This window comes from Crocodylus siamensis, chromosome 4, assembly GCF_052110815.1.
Source record: "Crocodylus siamensis isolate JL-2025a chromosome 4, ASM5211081v1, whole genome shotgun sequence".
In the NCBI taxonomy this organism is placed as follows: Eukaryota; Metazoa; Chordata; order Crocodylia; family Crocodylidae; genus Crocodylus; species Crocodylus siamensis.
This window is the reverse complement of record NC_143398.1, coordinates 205,726,098-205,744,310: the sequence shown is the minus strand read 5'-3', so window position 1 is coordinate 205,744,310 and position 18,213 is coordinate 205,726,098. Positions and strand designations below refer to the sequence as shown.

The 18,213-nt window shown below is 41.2% G+C and overlaps 1 protein-coding gene across 1 annotated transcript in view; it reads left to right on the top strand.

The window, feature by feature from the left end:
* The window catches only part of ERICH2 (glutamate rich 2), a 51,890-nt gene extending 34,573 nt beyond the window's left edge, over positions 1-17,317 (top strand). Inside the window, exons 12-14 of the mRNA XM_090041712.1 lie at positions 4,459-4,516; positions 8,358-8,429; positions 14,721-17,317. Coding sequence (XP_089897838.1) covers positions 4,459-4,516; positions 8,358-8,429; positions 14,721-14,866 — 276 coding nt within the window. The 3' untranslated portion in view covers positions 14,867-17,317. The remainder of the gene's footprint in view (positions 1-4,458; positions 4,517-8,357; positions 8,430-14,720) is intronic.
* Positions 17,318-18,213: the final 896 nt, after the last annotated feature.

Genomic DNA, 18,213 nt, shown 5'->3' with positions numbered 1-18,213 from the left:
TCTCAGAGCCATTGTTTCTAGCTCTATGTATTTTGACAATGATCATTTACATTCTATTTACATAGTTTAATTATTTTCTCTAGCCCTAAACAAAACTTAAAGTGAATCCTAGAGCACAATTTTGCAGCAAGATACAGCAATAGAATACTTAAGACTGTTCATTAAGTAACAGATTATTAGTAATTTACTGTGGTGAAAACTACTCTTTCATGCATATACCATTCTTGTTTACTCTTTCAAAAACATTTTTAAATGACCTTTATAAAAGATACCAATTGGTATTAGCTCTTAATAAGTCTAGCAGCTTTGTATAAATATGTTATATACATTTATAGAATACAGAGTGTATTTGGAGACATTTCACTTTTTCCCTTCCTATAAGTTTATTTCCAAAACTTGAGTCATAGAGAAATAGGGCTGAAACGGACCGCCAGAGGTAAGCTAGTCCAACCCGCTGCCCAAGGCAGGGTCAGCCCTATCCAAACCATCCCATACAATCCATAGTCTAAACTCTACATAAAACTACTGCCAATCCTGACACTACACAGACCTAACACTCTAACCTGCCACAGGTAAAGCAGCAGAACCAATCTTCTATGAAATGTTGTCAATATATGATCAAGAGATCTGGGGTAGGAGGCTACACCCCTTACTACAGAGGGAGACAAAATCCCCCACAGTCCATGCCAGTGGGCTTCTACACATGTGCACCGAGTCTGCTGACACACAGAAATTGACACGCTCTAGCAGCCTTGTGTGTCATATGTATCAGCATCACCACACATCTCTGTGTTGACAAAATGGCAGTGGTGCTGTTTGAAATAAAACATGTCCAGTGAGCTTTATTTCAAAGCATCTCACTGCCATTTTTTCAGTGCAGGAGCATGCAGCAATGGTGATATACATGACACGTAGGTGCTTTTAGTTAGCGTATCTCACTAATTAAAGCGCCCAGAGCCACATCCAGAAGCATGTGTAAAGATGCCCAATCTTATCATGGGGTAAAAATTCCTTCCTGACCTCAGATGCCCAATCTTATCATGGGGTAAAAATTCCTTCCTGACCTTAAGCAGAGGGACAAGACCCTATAGCCAGGAACCTCTGGCTTTGGTCCCAACAGGAGCATTTGGCACACTGCAGTCAGAGTCCCCAGCCTTAGCTGCAGGCCAATACCAAAGGCTTCTAAGGAAGGCCTGACACATGTAGCAGATAGGGGGAAAAGTGGGGGGCAATCAGCAAAGCCCAGTAGCATGGTATATACCCCTAATAGAACCTAGGCATGTGCCTAGATCATCCTCACCCAGTGGCTACCCAACCTCTTTTTCAACACATCCAGTGATGGAGTGTCTACAGCTTCCCTAGGTAGTCTATTCTACTGCCTCACTGTTCTAACAGTAAAGACATTTTTCCACATTTGAAATATGAATATGAAAATGTTTGGTAAGTAGTAGTTGTCATGGTGTTTGAATGAGTAGGCTGTTTGCTCAATATCCAGTCTCTCTTTATTTTTAAGAGTAATTCAGCATTTAACTACTATTCAGTAAAACTTAAGCATGTGCTTATGTTTTCATGATTTAATTTGGTAATTGTGAGGTTCATGTGCTTGTACACTTTTGTTTTATTTATAAGGTTTGTATTGTGGAATACATTTTTCTGCAAAATTGTGCATTCAGCTGTGCCCGCCCTCCCCCGCCCCCTCAAAGTGAAACTGTCTATGAAGAAGTTGACAAAGCTGTATTAGGCAGGAGGCAGATCAGTGTGCTACCTTACAAACCAATTTGTTCAGACAGCCATGAGCTTTCATAGGCTGCAGGTTACTTCATCAGATGCTGCCGCTGGAAATTTTACAAAATAGACTGTAGCCTACAAGAGCTCATGCCTTTCTGAACAAGTACAACTATAAACTATAAGGTGTCACATTGCCCTGCCTTTTGCCTAACTTCAGACTGATATCACTAAGTCCATCCCTTTATGCATGGATAAAAGGTATATTAGTTGTTCTTAAATATAAAAAGATAAGAGATGTAAAAGACTTAAATCTAAATCATATGATGTGAGAAAAACATGGGCAAAACTCAAGAAAAGAAAGTGGAGTGGGATTTTATTGCCTTTTCCATTATAAGAGAAATAAAAGATTCATGGGCCACAAATCCTTAGAACCTACAATGTAATTTATATCTTTACATGGAAAAGACAAAAAGATGGCAATGAAAGATGAAAGGAAACCTTTAAAAGAACTTTTATTATGGCAGGCTAACTGCATTTGCTGACAAAGAAACATAAAGGTCTGGCTCTGCCAATTATGAACTCAGCTCTGAGAATTTAGAGATCTGCCAAGTTTAACAGTTCTCAAACTGTCTACTTCACTTCAAATAAGAGGGAAGTTTTAGCATTCACTGTTAAAATGACAGCCAACAGTTACCAGACAGGGTAAAGGATACTCTACTTTCTAAATAAAAAGAGGGAGAAAATAAAGGTATCTTGTATAGTATGATGCATTTTGGCTAATGTTGATTTTTAATGATGATCACAGTATGAGTCATGCTCGCTTATGTTGTTAATTAGTTTTAAATATGGTGCCTTTACTAAAATAAGAAGTTTCTGGTATTGCTCTTAACCTTTGTTTCTCTCTGCTGATAATGCACTTTTCAATTTCAATGAAATGTGTCTCTTGTAGATTTCCAGTTTTTAGTTTAATATGGCCTCTTTAAGTCATTGAGATTTTTGTGGATTTACACTTCAAGAATGTTTGTTTTTCTTATTTTCTAGCATCAAATATTACATTTGAAAGCTTTAGATTTTATCTGAATTGATGTCTGAAGTAAGCACTAACCCAACAAGTGTTATCAGGAATTGATTAAGTCCCCATGTCCTCAAAATGCCATGCTTTCAGGAGGACTTTGTTTGTTTGTTTGTTTGTTTTACACATGCATATATCTTTTCAAGGCTATTAATTATATTCAGTTATGCTGTGACAGCTAATAGGATAGATATGTTGCACTGTTGTAAAGCCTGATATTACTGAGAGGAGTCATTCCACTGAAGCAGTTAAACCACGTACAAAGTTGTGCATATTCGTAAGTTTTACCAGAGTAATGCGCTGTGTGCTTAGGGTTACATAATGGGCACATCTACACGTGCATCTAAGCACGACTAAATTTAATGCGTATTAAGCAATTTTTGGCAGGGGTCTACACATGCAGGGACATGGCACTAAAGTTAGTCCCAAGTCCCTGCAGCCCTGCTATGTGCAGCTGTGGCCACTGGGGGGGGAGCTCCAGCCACATAGCTGCTAGGGAAACCCTGATTTCTAGCCAGCCTCTTCCCTGCCCGGAGCCGTGTGCCCAATGCAAGGGCAGCACATAGCAGCTCCCTCCTTGCCTCCCCATACCAGGGATGCCCCTGCCCCTGCCAGTGATGCCTAGCACCCCACTGCTCCAGCCCGGCCCCTGCCAGTGATGACCGGTGCCCCATGCTCCTGCTGGCCATGGTGCTAGGCCTGCTGTCCCCAGCAGCACCTTCCCCTGCCTGCCCAGGCCGCAGGATAGCCATGCACTCGCCAGTGGGAGCCAGGGCACTAGCTGGGGGAGGCCCTGCCCAACCCCTTCCTCCTGCTCTCCCCACTCCAGCCCACCTGCCCCACCACCCACACACCCCCTACCCATCCCCAGCACCACTCTCAGGACATGCACGTGGGTGAAAAAAGTTTTTTTGGGGTTTTTTTATTTTTTTTTTTATTACCCCCACAACACCCACCCACATCCCTCCACTCAACAGAGAGAGCCCCTTCACCACCCTCCCCACCCACCAACAATAAAAAAAAACCTGCTTACAAGTGGGAAACTATATACAAGGGGAAAATGATTTAGCATTTTGAGTCTTCAAGCCCAGAGTGGGGGGCCATAGCAGGGATCTAGGGGACAGGGCCCTGGGGCAGGTGACCAGCAACCCAGCCCCTGCATGTTTCCTGGGCAGGACAGACCTGGCACTAAAGTTGATGCCGGGTCACATCTACACATGAATTAATGTGCATTAACTAATCATGCCTAAATCTGATACCTGCATTTAGGCGTGATTTGCCCTAGTTAATGCACATTAAGGGTGCGCACATGTAGACGTGCAGCCATAATGCGCATTAGCTTAGGCTAATGCACATTAACGCATCTCCTGTAGACATGCCCAGTTACACAGAAATAGAATCCTCAGCTCCAAGGTGTAATAGGTTGGATAGAGCTTGTGCAGTTTATCATGAGACTAAGAGATGTGGTCTTCCATCCACACTTGGAGCTGTTTAATTCAGTAGAGAAGGACTGTAGTTCATAGCTCTTAGGGAAAATTGTTCAAAGATTTCACAAAAGTGTATTTTTTCTATGCAAATCAACAAATTTGAAACTAATTCTGATTTCCACCTATATTTCTCCTAATTCATCTTCATGCTAAACCATATTTTTCTTTCAGTTCCTGAAAGCAATAATGGATGGAAACTATAGTCTAGCAAAAAAACTTTGTCAAATGAGTAAGTACAACTTTTTTTTCTATCCAATTCATATTATTTCTCCTCATTTCCATTTTCTTAATTGCTGTGAGCAGTGGCGAGGGGTCTACAGCAACCACTCACAGGCACCGCCAATAGTATCAGTGGTGCCTTTTCATAGGCAATGCAGCTCCATACTCAGAGGGTGCACATGCACCTGTATTCACCCCCTATGCATCACCAGTGGCTGAAAGTTTGTGAAAGCTTCCTAAAACAGAGTTATGGTAGCACTTTTCATATGAGGTCCACCCCCCAAGTATAAATCAATTCTATCTCAGAGCACAACAGTAGGCTCTTACTGGAAAAAGTCAACAGCATACTGAGTTATACTAACAGGAGTTTAGCTTGTAAATCAAGATACATGATTCTTCCACTATATTCAGCACTGATAACACCTCATCTGGAATACTGTTCAGTTTTGGGCCCCACACATCAAGAAAGATGTGGAAAGGTTAGAAAGAGCCCAGTGAAGAGCTACCAACATGTTTAGGCGTCTGCAGAGCATGAGTTATGAGGAAAGGCTGAACAACCTAGGGTTATTTAGCCTGAGAAGAAAAGCCTAAAAGGGTGTTCAATAGCAGGCTTCAAGTACCTGAGGGGTGGTAATAAAGAGGATGACGATTGACACTTCCACAGGGAATAACGAGGATGCTTTCATGCCCCACTTCAGCTGGGCAACACATGTGCAACAAGCTCTCTGAGTTCCTGGCAGACTGGCCACAATGGCATAGTTGCAGAATCCAAGGGCTGGATCAAGCGGAAGGAGGGGATCAGTTGGGCATTCTTAAAACATGGACCAGAACAGACCTTTGCAGGTCAAATCTGCAAATACCTGAAGTGCAACTGTACAGTAGATTAAGATGGGACTGTTTTCTGTAGGTGTAGGGGACAGGACTAAGAGCAGTGGCCTCAAGCTGAAACAGAGAAAATTTAGGTTGGAGATTTAACTTTGACTATGAGGGTGGTCAAGCATTGGAACAGGCTACCAAGAGAAGTTGTGGAATGTCCATCCCTGAAAATTTTTAAGATCAGTATGGGCAGACACTTTACTTGGGCTGTTTTACTCTAGGATGGCCTGAATAGGGAGTTGGACTGGATGACCTCATGAGGTCCCTTCCAGCTCTACTTCCATATGATCCAGACAGAGTAGGATTATAGAGTTGTTTTAGAGTAGGTAGACTAAGTTATAGAGCTGAAAACATAATGTCAGTGATTCCTTACAAAATGTCTTCTACACTTGTTAATTTTTAACATCAGGGTTTATCCAATGCACTTTTACAGCATTCTCTTCCAAATTTCACATTTGTTAATTTGAGTAGAACTCTCATCTCCTGGGCTCCCTTCTAAATTATCCATTGATATTATCTGCTGACATTAACTCCTTCAATATGTACTTCATCAGGATTTATACAGAAGTCTTCTATTTTTTTTTTACCTCTTTGCTAATCCAATGCAATGCAATGCAAAGAAAATGTAAATGTAGGTTCAACATTTTTATCCATCTCTTCAGGTGGCATAATATTTCTTTGCCATTTCTTTCTGTCTGACTGCTTAATATCTAAAAATGTATACCATCTACTGCAACTATATCAAACTATAGCTTGTGGGATAGTAGTATCAGTTGCTCTCTCCTTAGTTAACTCTGGCTTACAGCAATAGTTTTACAAAATTATTGTCCCCCGGTTAGAATTTTAGAAATCTGAATAGATGGTACTTCAGCCTATTAATTATGTATTCCTGCTATGGTGTGCTGTCTTCTATTTCAGTAGCTCTCCTACAGTCCCTGGCCTAGATTCTTACATAAGTTCCAAACCTTTGTTTCCTTTCATTTAGGGTACTGCATTGTACTTTTTGCTAGTTCTTAGATCCCAGATGGAACAAAGTGTTGCTGCTGATGCTTTCACTAGCATCAGAAGAAGAGAAAAAGGAAGAAAAAACCCAATTAACTAAAATGCTGACTTTATAATATTTGTTTACGTTCTTTATTCGATTTAGCACACTCCAGTACTTTCTTTTATAGTATTGGTGAAACTTGTCTGATTTGGATGCTTCCATATCACCCACCTGCAAAGGTAACCAGGTTAATTTAATTCAGGGACAGCTTGAGCACTGCTGCTGTTTTCAGCACTTGTATAAAGCAGCACACATGCCACATGTGACATAGACAGCCTCTGTGTGTAGCATGTGGCAAACTGGGAAGGGGACAGGCAGCATAGCAACAGATAGGGCAGGGAGCAGAAAGTAAAGCAGCAAGTAGGGCAGAGAGCACAGGACAGGAAGCAGAAAGCATAGCAGCAGATCAGGCTGGGATCAGAAAACATGATTTGAGTGGTGCTTGGGCTAAGTACAGGCTGTCAAAAAGCCCAAGGCTAAATTGATTCAGTCTTTGCAAGTTCATCTAATATGTAGAGATTAAACTGAGAAATAACTGGACAGACATTTGCTGTTGATTCAGGAAATGCAGCCCAATACGTGCAGTGGCTCAGGCCAAAAGCCAGGGGGCTTTAGAGCACAGCTCTCTGGAACATAGCCAGCATGGGCTGTGTGTTCACTTCCTCTTCCTGCTGTCCCTGAAGTCTCTGGGATTTGCAGTCTAGAATTACAGTAGCAAGACTCTGCAGGGTTGCTCATCACTTTCTCTTCCTGCTTCCAGGTGCCTCTGGGATTTGTAGTCCAGTCACAGCCAGCAATAAGTTTTTAACAGAGCAGCACAGCTCCATACTCGGGGGAAGGAAAGTTTAACTCCCCTCCGTGGCCCCAGACCCCAGCCAGGTTTGCCTGAGGATGGGCAGGCCCTGCCTTCCCCCACTCCCTTACCTCTGAACTCTCCTTCACTGGAGTAGACAGCACAGCACAGCCCAGGGCTGTAAAGCCTGCTGGAATGCTGAAGGACTCTGATTTAACTTGAACCAGGAAGGGGTCTGGGACAGACATTGCATAAACTGGTTTGACCCAAATCAGACAGTTAAGTCTGAAGCTGCATTCACCAGGTTTATCTTAAACCAGTTTCAGCCATTTTGAAACTGTTTTTTGTGAACTGAACTTACGTTTTGTTAAAAGTTTAAACCAATTTCTGATTACTTAAACTGGTTTGTGTGTCCCTAGCCTTGGAGAAGGTGCAGGGCTAAACTGGGCATACCTTCCAGAAAGATTAACCTCTCACTGGTAAAGAGTACTCTAGCCAGTTGTATCAAATACCATCAGTCCTTCTTTTTTTTTCTTTTGTAGTGAAAAATTTGCTCAGTTTCCTGTTTACATGTTTTCTATTTACATTATTTAAGTTTGCATTCAGTAAAGTGCTTAGGTATTTTAGCATGCTAATTTACTATTGAATATGTAGAAATTAGTCTATACTGTCATTATTAGTTCTAGATATTTACATTTTGTATACATTTTTATGTTTTTATATGTTTGTGTTTTTTTCTTAATTTAACTTTGTCTGAATTTCTTAAGCTGGTTTTGTTTGTTTCAATTTAATTATTACTTTTTGTAGCTTTGTATACTCTTAAATTATCAGTATGGTCTGTAAACCTTAATTCTAGCTTACTGTAGTATTTTTATCTTGGAATGTTAATAGAACTAATGAAAAAAATCTTTATTTTCTCTTTAAGTCTTTGAAATCAAAATATTGCATGGTGGCATAAGTGTAGCCATTAACAATATGCCTTTAGATTATTTAGATAAGAATAGATATCCCTGATATGCACTTTTTTATACCTATAGTTACACTTCCATAAGCTATAAGTGGCAGTCTTACAATGAATTGTCTGTTTGTTATGTCACTATATAGACATTAGTAATACATCCTGTTGTCAAATTGCAGTACTGATCTATGAACCAGAAAATACTGAGGCCAAGCAGTTTCTTCCACTGCTTGAAGAAAAACTGCTGATGGGTAAGTTTGAGGGTTGTAACCACTCAGTTTTTGTAAAAGCATTCATGCTTTTCACAAATAAACAATATTTGGGAGTGTTATGCCTACTAGGACCTTACTTATTTTAAAAAATAATCATTTTAAAATCCAAAAAAATGCTTTTACTGTTTTTATATTTAATATGGCGTAAGTATGATGCACTACACAACAAAATCACATAAGCAAACATTTCCTAATTGTTGACGTTCAGTTTTCAAGCACTGATGCTGCCTTTCACCATAAGTTTAGCTGTTCTTGCTATAGGCAGTTGAGTTGGCTTAAACAGAAAGTCATGTTGTCAACAAGTATGAATCATACTTGCCCATAAAATGGATATTTGGCCAGTGATGTTAACCAAAAAGGACAAGATCATTTGCCACAGCCTAGGAAAATACAGCATATAATTTGGAGGAAAGGAATTTCAGAAGCATCTTTAACATATGTTTTTACTCTCCCAATTCTGACTTAGTTAGGAATTATACCTGTCCCCCAACATTAGAGCTGCCTTCAGGCCACTTAAACTAACTCACATGAGCTGCTAGTGTTCCCAAGGGGCCAGTGCAATAATTTAATAAGATGTGGCATAGGTAGAGATCTACCTAAATTGAGGAGGTGGCCAGCCAATTTTACGGGGAGATCACGGGGATGGCTGCCATATTCACAGACGGATCCAGTTGGGCCCCACCCCCATGCCTCTAGCTGAGGGGCCCTGAAAGCCCCACTACTTGCCATGGATTGGCTGCAAGGGCTACCTGTTATATGGCCCTGTCCTTCACCACTAATTGGATTCAAGCACTGTCTGTCATGCAGCCCTACCGCTCGCCATGTGACAGGTAGGCCTCTCAATCAATGGCAAGGGTTGGGGGTAGCAGCCATCTTGGGCTGCCCTTTGTGTGGGCAGCCCCTCTCATCCCTTCCCCCAAGTGGGCTGCACAACTGAGCTGCAGCACTGTGAGAACTGCTGGGCCCATATAGATTCATAGATACCAGATCTAGAAGGGACCTCAACAGATCAGAGAGTCTGATCCCCTTCCTAGGCAGGAAAGAGTGTTGGGGTCAGATGAGCACAGCCAGGTGCCTACCCAGCCTTCTCTTAAAGACCCCCAAGGTTAGGAGAGAGCACCATCTCCCTCAGGAGCCCGTTCCAAATTTTGGCCACCCTTACCGTGAAGAAGTTTTTCCTCATATCTAGCCTAAATCTGCTGTCAGTTTGTGACCATTGTTCCTTGTTACCCCAAGAGGCGCCCTGGTGAACATAGCATCTCCAATCTCTTGCTACGTTCCCCTAATGAATTTGTAGGCGGCCACAAGATCACCTCTCAGCCTTCTCTTGCACAGACTGAAGATGTCCAGATCCCTCAGTCTCTCCTCATAGGGTTTGTGCTGGAAGCCCCTAACCATACGAGTGGCCCTTCTCTGGACCCTCTTGAGTCTATCAACATCCTTCTTGAAGTATGGCGCCCAAAACTGAACACAGTATGCAGCATTGGTCAGACTGCAGTTGAAGAAGAGGGGAAGTATCACCTCTTTGGTTCTATTTGTCATGCATCTGCTGATGAATGATAAAGTACGGTTAGCTTTGCTGATGATTTTGTCACACTAACAACTCATGTTCATCTTGGAGTCCACTATGACTCCGAGATTCCTTTCCACTTTTGTGCCGCTGAGAGGGTCACTTCCCAGCCAGTAGGTGTGCTGGATATTTTTGCACCCTAGGTGCAGCACTTTGCACTTGTCCTTGTTGTACTGCATCCTATTGTGTACTGCCTCTTTTCTAGCCTGTCCAAGTCTGTCTGCAATCATTCCCTACCCTCTGGAGTGTGCACTTCAACCCACAATTTAGTATCATCCAGAAACTTGGACAGAGTACATGTCACACCCACATCCAAGTCACTGATGAAGATATTGAAGAGTACAGGTCCAAGGACCGAACCCTACGGGACCCCACTACCCACATCCTTTCAGGTTGCTACTGACCCATCTACTACCACTCTCTGGGTGCAACTATTCAGCCAATTTGCCAGCCACTGGACCATGTAATATCTGTGTCACAGCCTCTTAATTTATTTAAGGGAATGGGATGAAATACTGTATTGGAGGCCTTGCTAAAATCCAAGAAAAATGACATCCACCTCTACTCCTGTGTCTAAGCGTTTTGGGTCCCTGTCATAAAACAAGACCAGATTGCTCAGGCATGATCTACCTGCTTTGAATCCATGCTGGTTGCCCTGCTGCATTATTTTTCCCGCTGGACTCCCACAAATATGATCCTTCATAATCTTTTCAAAGACTTTTCCAAGGATGGAAGTGAGACTGACTGGCCTATAATTACCCAGGTCCTCCTTTCTCCCCTTCTTGAAAATAGGGACCACATTGGCCCTTTTCCACTCCTCCCGGACTTGACCCAAGCACCAGTCAGACAGCTGTGCCAGTGATTCTGCTGTGACACCAGCCAATTCCTTCAGTACTCTCAGATGCAGCTCATCCAGGCCTGCTGACTTGAACGCATCCAGTCTGTCCAAGTGACTTTGCACCAAATCTGCGTCAACAGTTGATGGGCTGGGATCCCTCTGCCCATCTAAGAACCCATTAGGAGACCTATCTTGACCCCCTGTTAAGAACACCGACACAAGTCATTGAATAACTCAGCCTTGTCCCCCCTGTCTGTCACTAATTGCTCAGTGTACAGGAGGGGTCCTATGCTGCCCTGTGCCTTCTTTTTACCCCCTGCAGACCTAAAAAAAGACTTTTTGTTGTTTGTGTAAAGACGCATTATACATCTACCCTAATCAAAATGGGATCAAAGGAGGAGAAAGTTGAAGCATTGTGCGTTAGGATACAAAGGTTGGTGGTGGGGGGAAGGGACTTGGTGGGAGGTCTGCTACAGGCCACCACACCAAGAGGAAAAAGCTACACTTAGAATTCTTGAGGCAGCTCTCAGAGGCCATACAGTCTAGGGATGTGGTTGTCATGGGGGATCTGAACTACCCTGACATCTGCTGGAAGGAGCAGTCAGTCAAATCCAGCTGTTCACGTAGGACCTTCAGATGGTAGACGGCCCCACTAGGGGGAATGCCTTACTGAACTTAGTGTTGGCTGTGGGGGATGACTTGGTAGGGAAGTTACAGATTCATGCTCACCTTGGGAACAGTGACCACTAATCAATCATACATACATACATACAGCGTTGGGTAGGTAAGATAACTAGTAGGGTGGAAGTGCTTGACTTTAGGAAGGCTAACTTCACTGTGCTTAGGAGTCTAGTCAATGACGCACTGCAGGATAGGAGTATTAGTGAAATGGGAGTCCAGGAAGGGTGGTTGTTTCTAAAGGAAGTGATCCTTTGGGCACAAAGGGAGACTATCCCAGTATGAGGGGAAAGGAACCTAAAAACTTCCTCGGCTAAACAGGGAAATCCAGGGAAGCCTAAGGGCAAAAAAGAAGGCATACTCTGTCCCTTCTGTACAACCTGTAGCCCTCAATGTGTACCATTCAGTCATGGGTCAGGTCCCACCAGGTTTCTGTTAGCCCTTTAGTGCCACCAACGAGCCCTTTGGTGCCCCACCATTCTTATGCCCAAAGGGCCCCTCAGTACTTACCTGAGATGTACTGTTGTATGTCTCGCAGTTTGTAGGTTCCAGACTCTCTCCATCTCCTGCTTCCCCATTCCCCATCAAATTTAGTTTAAAGCTTCTGGGAAACCAGCATTTTATTTTCAGTAATCTTTTTATTTTTCCCCGTGGATTTCACAGACATTGCCTGCTTTCGTGTGCAATACCAGATTTTGCAATTTCCATACAACTGCAATTTTGGTAGGTCCCTAGGTATAGGGAAACTACAGACAAGCATCCATGTTCCCCTTTTATAACTGTTGGATTGGCTTCAGGGGAGAGGAAAAATATTTGAGCTGTTACACAAACTTTATTTTTCTGGAGGGTCCCCTGTATTGGAGTGATCCTCTCCAAGCTAGCCACACCAGTTTTAGATCTAATTTATGCCAATATTAAATGCAAAGCGTTTATATATTTCAGTCCTGAGCCAACCTGATAATATTTCAGGATCTGAGCCAACCTGACAATTTAACCTTGTAATTTACCACCTCAAGTAATTGACTGCCTTATCAGTCAGCAATTCATATTAAAATATAGTGTATTTCAAAATAAGGCTGCCAAGTTTAAGAACTTAATACATGCTATTATATTTTTCTTTGGCCCCTGGCATGCATTTATTTAATAGCACAATGGACCTTGGCAAGTAGACTAAGTTATAGTAGTAGTAATGGCACAATTAGGATCCAATCCTCAATTTCAACACTCCTGCCGTGCACATGTGGCATGGTAGGAAGTGTGAATGATGGAATCAGGGATTAGATCCCAATCATACCATCATTACTTGCTAGTGCAGGGAGAACCCAGAATTATGATCCTGAGTTCCCCTTGCACCAGCAAGTTGAAAGAAGAGTGCCTGCAAGTCTAGGCTCATGATGATGCTGCCCCCAGCCCAGTCTTACTGATTGGATAGGGGATGGGTGTGTTCCAGGCTCTGGGGCTGCCCCATGCTGTATCTCTGCACACAGCTGAATGTTGGAACCTGTCATGAGTCAGCGCCAACCTGCCACACATTCAGTGGAAGGCATGATACAAACAAGCTACAGAGATGTTACCCATTATATATGAAATATCTTTGTGGCTCATTTGCTACATCGCCACACCATAAATTGGCTTTAACTCATGGCCAAGTTACTGTTTATGGTATGTGCCACGGGTCCATCCCCGGGCCTATCTAACGTAGGCCTGACCCTCTGTCTCTGGGCTACCTACCCACCTATCTCACCTGCCACACCTTGGAACAATAATTATGAGGTTACTCAGGTGGGAGGTTGCCCATTTACTACCCCAATGCTAGGGGTCATTATCCACCACTCCAAACCTCCCCTCAATGGTGGCCCATGCCTCACAGATGGTATGTAAGTGTTGACCTGTGCCCCCCTAGTCCTGGGGTCTGATCACCCCCTGTCGCTGCACCCTCCTGGCACTAGAGTTTTGCACAGTAGTGTGCCCCAATGAGGCCTCCTCCTCCCCAGATAGCCTCAACCGGGTCCACCAGATAAAACAATAACATAAATATAAGCCCCTGGGCTATAACGTAATACAAGTCATACGGGCCACACTCTGGCTCCTTAAAACCCCCAAACTGCTCCTCGCACATTGAGCACCCCCCCCAGCTCTGGGTACCTTGTAGACTCCTAGAGCCTCATTAGCCACAGCATTCCTGGGTACTTCTGCCATGCAGGAGCTCTCTTCCTTGGCCACTTGCCGGAGACCTCCTCCTGCTAGTATCAGCCCTGGAGTTTAGATGTGCCCAGAGGCCTATCCCCTTCCTGTCAGCTGACCAGCTTGGGTGGTTGGGCCATTAAACCCTACCTTCCTGGTGCTTGTTCATGTAGACTTCTTAAAGGAGCAGCCCTGCCTCTTAGTAACAGGGCTAGAGTTCCCTGTTACATGGTGCAGTTAACATCTTAATCACATCTTAAATGTAATGTGTGCCAGAGCACTTTGTTTTAAATTGGCCCTAAAATTGGGGCATTCAAGTTCCAAAACTCTGCTTAAGTCTTTTCTTTCCCACCCACATGATAGGTTGGAGACTTGTTTTCCCTGTAGAGTAGCTGAATTACAACAAAATGTTCTATATGCTACCTCCCTTCCAAACTATGTAAAGACCAATCCTGTAAACACAGATAAGACTAGTTTTATTTCCATGAAAAGTATCTTTGACCTTCATATTGTCTAGAAGCGCCCATATTTTACACTGTAAAATATGTTTTAACTGTACAGTCAAAAATTTATATACTTGACAAAATGGATATTCTTTTCCTTATAGGAAAATCTGTAAGTTTCCAAAAACTCGCACCTTTCAAAAAAGATACATTTTTAGTATATTGGCTAACACCCAAATTTCATAAGGAAAATATGACAAATCTACCATGTAAAGTTCTTCCTGTACTAGAAAGTATATAGTTTAACTACTTCATTGAAAATTAGAGAGAATGAATAAAATATCAGTAAGGCCATTAATCATTTTTAGTACAAACTGAAATGCAATGAGGCTAAATTTTAAAATAAAATTATTTTCAAAATATGTATTTTGTCATTTATTTGGAAGATAGTACCCAATATCATGTATGTAGAATAATGTCTCCTTTGCAAGCATGTGTTATGCTAGCTAAAGCTTCAAAGATTACTTAAACATGTGTTTTGCACATTTCTATTGTAGAAAATGCCCAGAATTCTACTGATACAGAAAGTGAAGAAACTGATGAAGGGAGTAGTGACGACAGTGAAGAGGATACTACTAGCAGTTCAGATAGCAGTGATGATGAGAGTGAAGAAAGTTCTGATGATTCTGATGAAAATATGTAACAGTTCGGAAAGTTCTCTGTATATTGAGTTGATTTTGATTCTTCTTATGTACATCATCTTTTTAAACAGGCATATTAAAATGCAATGCTTAGTTATATTTTTTCTCTTGTAGCACTGGAAATTTTTGCGTACAAATAGCCACCTTCTCACACAGTCCACCAAGCTAAGTCTGTTTCATACAATATTTGTTGTAAAAAAAAAAATGGATGCCTATAAATGTAAATCCTAAAGCTTTTTCCTAGATGAACAATCAAGCAGGTTAAAAGTTATGGTGTGCATCATCAATTGAGCAGAAACATTAATTCTTATTGAGCAGTTTTGTGCTTTCAGAATTGACAAGCTGCTGATCTTCCAGAGTGATTATGTAAAAATGCCTTTTTGCAAAATGCTGGCAAGGAGGAAGATGACTCCCCCACCCCCTAGAAAATACAGCATCTTAGAAAAGTCTATTGGGATTTGTTTTCCTGTTTTGCCTTATTAAATGTTGTCACTATGGAAATACCTGCTAAAATTTTCTTCATTTCTATATGCACAGTTTTAATTTATTTTGGATTATTACAGTTAATATGATGTAAGAGGGTACAATGCCAGTGAAAGTTTCTTGGTCAGATTTTGAAATAGACTTTACGTTATGTTAAGACAAGTCAATCAGAAAAAGTAGTAAAGTGGCATAACATGCACCAATTTGGTATTCAGTAAATGCGCAATATGAGGGTACCTTACACATTCAAGTGGCAAAGAGCGCAGCAGAAAAGGCAGCAGACATCATGGTGTGATGTAACCAGAGTCAGGAGAAAGTTTGAATTCCTGTTCTGAATTAGTTTGGCTTGCATGAAATACTGCATGATTGGGCCTGCAGTGTAAAATTCACCAAAAAAATTCAGCCATTTCTGGTTATATCTACTTGGACCCTACTGCCAGAGACAGTCTGCAGTAGAAGCAGTGCTGAACAGTTTAGTTTGTAAGTGGAGAAATGAATAATCTATGCAGCAAAACTGCAGGGGTATTTAAATAAGGCAGAATAAATAAGGACTGATTCCTGAGAGATGCTGAACACCTTCATTCTAACGTGAATGGGGATGAAAAATGACTAACACCTTTGAGAATATGGCTACTAACTTATTGGGATTAGTTTTGGTGTCTGCTTCAAACATACTATACCTGCTTGTTTATTTGGAAGTTGCTCTGAGAAAAAACTGCTGGATCAAATCCAAAAAGTAGTCACATACATGCTTCTTTAACTGAAAGAAATCATGGGCATATAGTCATTCATTCCTCCTATATTATACATACTTTGATTTTTCTGGAATGATGTTTACAGTAGTGAGAGTGATTAGTGTATATCATTGAGAGTGGGATTCCCTTCTAGCTCTGTATCCTAAGAAAAATACCGGAAATGCTAGGTCAAAGTTTGGTTCACATTCTGTGCCAGTACATCCATGCTTTCAGATGCAAAGTCTGTCTGGGATGTCTACCAGATGCAGTAACTCAAAATAGTTTACAGTGCCTGGGTGGTGAAGACTTGAGCTAAACCTTGTTATGGTAATGGAAGAAACAATGTAATGACATTCCATAGGCTTTCCAACTAGTAGAGTTTTACCAACATCTTTGCTTTCAAATATACACTAAGCTTAATGTCCCTTCCTCCCTCACTGAGATGCATGCAAATTACCAGCTGTTTAACATCAGAAGCTATCAAACATCTAAGAAAGATGTTGTGAATTCTTACTATAGTGCAGTCACTTTTTCATGACACAATTTCTGATGAGCAAAGGGATCCCAAGATTATTTTTCATCATATTATCATAAATGATGCAGTGGTTTGTATGTTCAGGCACTTACCACCTGACTACTAATAGTCCTTTTCTGCAGCACTATCAGTTTCAAAGAATCTTAGTTACATAAGCACAGTCAAAGAGTCAGAAAGGTACTAGTAACCAGAAACTGCATGTATCTTGAGAGAGTTACTTAAGTTGATTGGCACCTAAATGTAGAAATAGCTCTCTCTTGCTAGAGATAACAGTGTTGTCTTGATTAAGTCTGCAGAAAGTGTCTTTTCCAGTTTTCCTTGGGTGCACAGTATGCTATTTAAAAAAAAAGGTGCAAGACCTTTTTTGTGTAGTACCTTGTGTTGCTGTAGACAGTATAAAGATACATTCAAGATTTACTCTGAATGTTATGTTTAATAAAGTCTAATCATGAAAAACAGTCACAGTTCAGTATAGTACTTTGGGTTAAAGGAAAAGAAATGTCACAATAAACTGCTTTTTGTTTCATCCACCAGTATGTTTTATTGTTGCCTTTGACTATTGGAGCTTCAAGCCTCTTTGCTAATATCAATAGCTGTATGATTCCAGGTTTTTATTGTAGCTTCTAATTGTGTTCATTGCTTTCTCTTCAGTGTAACAAATCAGTCTTAAATAATAACATTAATAAATATAAAGGAATTGATGTTTTATTCATTTTGGTACAAATAATGAATGTTCAAATCATGATGAGAGGATCAACTCCTGAACGTAAACTTTGAGAGAAATTAATTGGGTAAGAAATGTATTTGTGTATAGGTAGGCATGCATAATGCCTGTTACTAATGGTTTTCAGGATTTCCTTGTGCAAAACTTTTGGTAAATGAGACCTAGAAGATGCTTGTGATTCTCCTAGGGCTCTGTTCTCTAGTGCCATTTGGTTGCTTTGTTTTACTTTGGCAGAACAAAGGTGATAAAAACTTTTAAGACTTTTGGAAGGATTTTTTTCTGCAAAAGAAATTTCTTCAATGACATAGTAGCATCTTAGCACTCCAGTTCTGACCCCCTTGGCTTAAAAACCAGCTTTGTCCCCATAACAGTCCAGAGAGTATAAGCTTGTAGCACTTAAGTGCAGTTTTATTCTGAAAAGTGCCATCCTAAAAATAGGTTTTTATTACTAAAAAGATCTGCTTGCTTTAGTAAAATGTTCCTGCCTATTAGCCCTGTATAACTACACTGCTAAAAGATATAGACCTGAATTCTTTTCCTTGTGCATCATCAACATAATTGTTTGCTAAGTCTCATCGAGAGTAAAGTTTTGCTTTGCATATTTTTTTACTATTACTGATATAGGGGGAAAAGAAAACATTACTTATTTCTCAGAATTCAAGCTGAGTTTTCAGGGCTGACAATATTTGAAAATTATCTTGGATTTAGACTGCACATAAAATACTCAATATGGAATTAATTAAGAAGTAATAAACATGGAACCCTACAATGCTATTTTCACAGTACTTTTTCAGGGAAGTCAAACATCAGAATGGTGAGCAATTAACGTTACAAACATTTGCATTGTGCTCTATGACTAGTAATTCTGTCACT